Source organism: Arachis ipaensis, chromosome B4 (assembly GCF_059453495.1).
Source record: "Arachis ipaensis isolate K30076 ecotype BB chromosome B4, ASM5945349v1, whole genome shotgun sequence".
In the NCBI taxonomy this organism is placed as follows: domain Eukaryota; kingdom Viridiplantae; phylum Streptophyta; class Magnoliopsida; order Fabales; family Fabaceae; genus Arachis; species Arachis ipaensis.
The window spans coordinates 134,981,794-134,987,578 of record NC_142439.1 but is presented as its reverse complement, the minus strand read 5'-3'; the positions used below and the strand labels follow the sequence as shown (position 1 = coordinate 134,987,578).

The following is a 5,785-nucleotide window of genomic DNA, read 5'->3' as shown; positions in this document are numbered from 1 at the left end:
ATATAATAGTATGATATTCATTGATATAGATAATAAAAATTAGTTTTTCTAATTTTTTTTGGTTAAACAGTTATTTACAGAAATTGTATTCACCAATTTATATTGTTTAATTAAAAAAAAATTATATCCAATCAAGTTGGATTGATGTAGTGATGTAGTGGTTAACCTACTAATTTAATTAGACAAATGTCAAGAATTTGAATTCCACCTAAAAGCTAAAAAAATTTTAAAATTAAAATTGTATCTTTTGATTTTGTTTTTGAAAATTTAATCAAATCTATTTTAATATCTTTATTTTATTGTGAAATAATTTTGAAACTAGATCTACATCCACCTTTTCCTTTTCCACCTCAAAAGAAATATATATATAAACAAGGTTTTGAGGGCTAAAAATACAATACCATTATCTCCATCAACCATCATTTAAGAGTAAAGTGGATGCAAAAGGTCAATAGAGGGTCACAATAGGGCTACAAATTTTACTCTTTTTCTCCTACTCTCTCCCCCCTCTATACACAGGTATGCCTTCTTTTTCTTCCATTCTCTTTCTTTTCTTTCTTTTTTTTTTCTCCTAAAACTATTTTTTCCACTTCCATTGAAAAATAAAATTGAATCTTTTTTTACTCTAATTGAAACTTGAAAACCTAGAATCTCATTGGTTTGGGAAAAAATAAGAAAAAGAAAAAGAAAGAAAACCCTTTTTTCTATAATTTATTTTTCTGCAAATCTTTTTATGATTTTGAAAACTCCAAATACTTGGATTTTTGAAGAAGAGGGTCTGTATCTGTTCAAAACTTGAACTTTGGCCCCTTCACTATCTTTCTTTCTCTTCCTTCTCCCACGGATGTCATCTGCAATTTAAGGTATTTTTTTTTCTAGAGAGAGAAACAAAGCGCGGGACACCCTAAAATTCTTTCTCTCTCTATATCTGCACATCTAGGTATAGAGAGAGAAAGAAAGAAAGAACTATTCTATGATTCTTAATTGGTACCTTCTTCTCAATCCTCACTTTGAATGCTTCACAACCTAGTCTTTTTCTTTATACAGAAGTTTATTTGTTTCTTTCTTTTATTGTTTTTTTTGTTGGTGTATAAAAGTTAAAAATGGAACCTTTTTAGCATGATTCTTTGGGTTTATGGATTTGAATCTGATATGTACATGGCAGGGTGGTCGATGCTGGATTGTCTTGGATTTGCTAAAAGCTCATAGGAGATATTGAAGGTGAAGTTGGCACTTATGCATTTAAGGTATTGTTGTTTTGATAAATTCCTGTGTGTTTTTTTGAATGGGATCTAGGCCTGGAATGGTTGTGGATTTTGTAAGCTATTCAAGTTTTGGTGAAGGAGAAGGGTTGCACTGATGATGTTGTAAGAATAGGTTTTTGGATTGTGTTGGGGAACTTGTGAATGTTGGTTCCACTGTGGAACTTGCTTGAAGTAGGTATTTGAGTACACTAGAGACATGGCTGAAGAATATTTCTGATAGTGAGTTCTTCCCTGAGTGTGGTTTGGTGTTTGGTAGGGTTTGTTTTGGTTGGCTAATGGAGTTGCAGGCTGATATATTGTTGGATGTTTGCAGCGAAGAAGAGGCGGGAGATAGTATCGAGAGTGTGTGCGACTTACTAGATGGGAGAAAGTTGTGTAGAACTAATAGAGTTAGGTGCTTGAATCCAGAGCTCAGTGGTTCCAAGAAAATTGTTGATTTGAACTCACTGGACCGGAAGACAAATGTGGCTAGTGTTGGAAACTTATGCAGCCGTAATTATGCAATGGATAGACTCAACCATTTGAATGGAAGTAAAACATCAGTAGCGGATATATCTGATGCAGTAAACAGCATGACTGGAGTTTCGGATGGTGGCAAGAGGTGTGATAGTGGCGATGAAGATAGTGTTAATAAGGGGAGCTCTGGTCGAAAGAGGAAGAGAGAGTCTATGTCAGAAATGCTGCACTGGATTCTTGATAGGGCTGAGAATCCTTGTGATCCTGCTATGGGTTCAATGCCCGAAAAGTCAAAGTGGAAGTCATATGGTAGTGAAGAGATCTGGAAGCAGGCTTTGTTGTTCCGGGAAGCTGTATTTCTGAAAAGTGATCACCCTAGTTGGCAGGTAATCCTGAAAATATGAGCTGCTAATTTTTCATGCAGATAACTAATCACACTGTTTATTTCTGAGACAATTCCATGAAAACCAACCCATACATACTTTTCCCTAAATGTTTAACTGATTTAATGCCTCTTGCAATTCGAAATTTTTGTATCTTTGTAAATTGTTACCATTTTTCCTGAGGTAGGCCCTCTCATAATTTGGCATTTGTAGTTAATTCTATTTGTATATGGAATATGGATGCTGTTTTTGTATTATAAGATTCAAAATTTTGGTCCTTTTTGTGTGTACTGTTTGCTTTCATAGTTTCATTGTTGTGCTTAAATTTAGTCCAGGAGTCCTCTATAGTTTAATTATTTTTATTACCTTTACATTTCTAATTCTATTTATCTGTTGTTCTGCTTCTTTCGTTAAATATTGAAGAAAACAGAACTGAATAAAGAAAGGCAGGAAAACTTATTGTGTTTGGTTTGCACTTTTTATTTTCTGTTTCATTTTCAGCGTTTTCTCGTTTCCGAACTTTGTGAAGAAAATAAGAGAAAACAGGATGTGAAATATAGGATTTTATTGCTTTCACAGTTTTTTCTTTTTCTTTCACAAAATCCTGAAAATAAAAAACTCAGAAAATAAAAAAGAAAATGAAAATGCAAACCAAACGTACAATTACAATTGTTGTGCTCTAACATGGTCTTGTGTAATGAATTTATTCTTCTCTCAACTTGGAATTTATATCAACATGATTATATTACAGTTTGCAGACATTATCTAAATTTTGCAAGCTATCTTTTTGAAAGAATGAACATGGTAAATTGATTTTTTAGCTATTTTTAACTCGTTATTCAACAATTAATTACACATTAAGTAACCATCAATTCGGAAGTTCTTGGTAGAAATGAATGCTTACTTTTCAGATGATATATACTGAATGTTTGTCTAATCGATGCGATTGTGCTACCTGTTACCATTAAAAAATAAAAATTTATGTGACATGAAATCAAAACTAATATATTTTGTCATTTTCAGGGTCAGAGGATGCATCCTTGCATGTATGATGATCAGGTTGGGGCAAACTACAATCTTAGGGAGAGATTAAAAACTGACAAGAAATCAACATCTGGTGATGGCTCTTCACATGCTGGAGGAACAGAGGGAGGTTCCGAGAGAAGTCCAACTCCTCATTCTAGTGCTGAGAAATGGTCACTTGATGTACCTGCCACCGTGCCCATTCCTATTGGCCCGGCCCATCAAGCTGAAGTTCCAGAATGGACTGGCATGGCTGTTGAGAGTGATTCAAAATGGTTTGGAAACCAAATATGGCCAGCAGCAAAGGTGAATACCAATCTTATCGAAAGGGATCCCATCGGAGCTGGAAGAAAAGATTCATGTGGCTGCCAATTTCAAGGTTCTGTTGAGTGTATCCAATTCCATGTTGCTCAGAAAAGGGCTAAACTTAAGCTAGAATTGGGTGATACATTTTACATGTGGAATTTACACAAGACAGGGGAAGATGTTAGGCGATTGTGGACCGAACAAGAAGAGAAGAAGTTTAAGGATGTGGTGAAAGCAAACCCTCTTTCACACGAGACATGTTTTTGGGAACAACTTTTCAAATCGTTTCCTAGGAAGAGCAGGGAAGATTTAGTGAGTTACTACTTCAATGTCTTCCTCTTGCAGCGAAGGGGATACCAAAATAGGAATACTCCAAATGACATCAACAGCGACGATGATGAAGCAGAATATGGACCATTGAAGAATGCTTTTGGACATAACACAGATAACCCACGCACTACCTTATTATCGCCTAAGAAGCCTAAGACAAAGGGAAGATAGCGAGTTACTGAAATCACAAGCTTTGTTGAGCAGAGTTTGGCCATTTGTGCTTCTTCGTGCCAGCAATCTTCCATGTCAATTGATCTTTTCTCTTTGCTTGGAATACCAAATCATCTTTGCACATCTTTGCTGCAGCAATTTTCAGAACCAATCTTTATCTCATTGCTTAGGATGTGAAATCATCGATTTCGGCGTCTTAGCTGCAGAATTTTCGGTGGCGATGGTTTGTTGTCTCCTTGCTTTCTTGGTGTACAAGATTGGGATTCAATTGATTGGTTTGGTTTTGGTGTAGGGTCTCTGCGAAATGATATCTGGTGGTGGAAGCAGCAAACTAAAAGATTTGAACAGCTAGAATTCGGAGTTTTCTTTAGTTTACATGCTTCCAATTTTGAGATATACTTAGCATTTTCACAATGATGTGTTGCAGCCATTGATGTTCTTAATTGCATGATTTATTTTGCCCTTTTTATCTTACCTCTTGATTGTGACAAGAGTTTTTTAAAAGTTGAAAGAACAGCTTCATGAAATATATAGATGACATTTTCTTTGTAGAGGATCATGATTAAAAATACATGGAAATGTAATTTAAATTTCATCCTTTCATGTGATTTCATGTGATGCTGGTTTCATTTTGGATGTATCATTCAATGCTATAGACACTATTTTGGTTTAGGTATTTGCAAATTCGCCCTCAACTTTTTTCTTGCCGAGTGATTGTTGGTTCCATCCATATTCCTGAATAAGATAATCTAGCATTCAAGCTTGAAAGTTCCATCTGAAATTTTTGGAGCTTATAAAACTTTGAGAAAAGGGCAATAGGTCTTTGACTTTTTGTCACGCAGTCTTTTAATGTTTGGAAGACTGGAAAATACAATTTAAGTCTTTGACCTCATTAAAATTAGGACATTTAGATCTCTTCGTCTAACTGAACTTGTGAAACGTAACAGAAATGTCTAACATGGATGCTATTATGCTGATATGGCCGTAACATTGTCCCACACATATGTGGCAGGAATGTTTAGGGACAAAAAAAGTCTTCCAACCCTAAAACGACGTCATTTCATTCTAAACCACCTCCCAAGTTCGTCCTTTTGCTTTTCTTGTTTTCCTAGAAAGCCCATAAGACAACAATAAAATTACAGAAACTCCTTAACAAAGATTGAAACTGAAAAGTCATACTCTTACTCTGTTTCTCCCTCTAAAAAAAAGTTTGAGTTTCTTCCTTGTTGCGTGGTGAAGTCGTTGAAAGAGGTGAAAGGGTTGCATTGTTTGATTGTCGTCTCTTTCGTCTACGAAGGTAAGTTTCATTTACATGGTTAGTTCGTTTTATGTAGAAGGGCTTTAGTTGGTACAAAGGGTTTGGGAATGGATGCATGTTGAATATTATAAAGTGGGTTTATTTTGTTGCTTAGGGTTTGATTCAAAAACTGCAACCTATGACATGAATGATAGTGAAATATGTGTTAGGGCAAAGTTGCTTTTAAATTGTTATCTTTGAATATGACTAAAATTGTGTGCGAAAATGCCTAATTTTACAGAGTAGTATAAGCACATTTGATTTATTCAGAATGATAAAAATGGTTAGTTTATTTTCAGATGGATGATTACTATGTAGTGCCAATTTTTCATATGGGAATAATTTTATTAGAAGTAGTGGTGAGCATGTTTATGTGCATGGTAAGGTAGAGAAGTTTTTGAAGATGGACATTGATTTTATTAACTTCGGGGACTTGATAACCTTGCTCAAGGGCCTAGGATATCAATCATATAAGGTTGTCTACTGGTATGACCCAACAAGTCTAGACATTGAGTCTAGGTTGCATATTCTGATAGGGGATGTATGGATCAATG

At 35.0% G+C, this 5,785-nt stretch overlaps 1 protein-coding gene across 4 annotated transcripts; it reads left to right on the top strand.

Annotated features, from left to right (window-relative positions):
* Positions 1–423: 423 nt before the first annotated feature.
* On the top strand, positions 424–4,532 carry LOC107635091 (AT-rich interactive domain-containing protein 1). Of its 4 annotated transcripts, none has more exons than XM_021121833.2 (4): positions 424–519; positions 1,166–1,247; positions 1,579–2,107; positions 3,128–4,532. In XM_021121833.2, exons 2-4 carry the CDS (start codon positions 1,237–1,239, stop codon positions 3,932–3,934), a joined length of 1,347 nt encoding a protein of 448 aa, XP_020977492.1. In that variant the 5' UTR covers positions 424–519; positions 1,166–1,236; the 3' UTR covers positions 3,935–4,532. The 4 variants fall into 4 exon arrangements, with proteins under 4 accessions (XP_020977492.1, XP_016193949.1, XP_020977493.1 ...); XM_016338463.3 differs by lacking the exon at positions 424–519 and adding an exon at positions 540–987; XM_021121834.2 differs by lacking the exon at positions 424–519 and adding an exon at positions 729–863.
* The last annotated feature ends 1,253 nt before the right edge of the window (positions 4,533–5,785 follow it).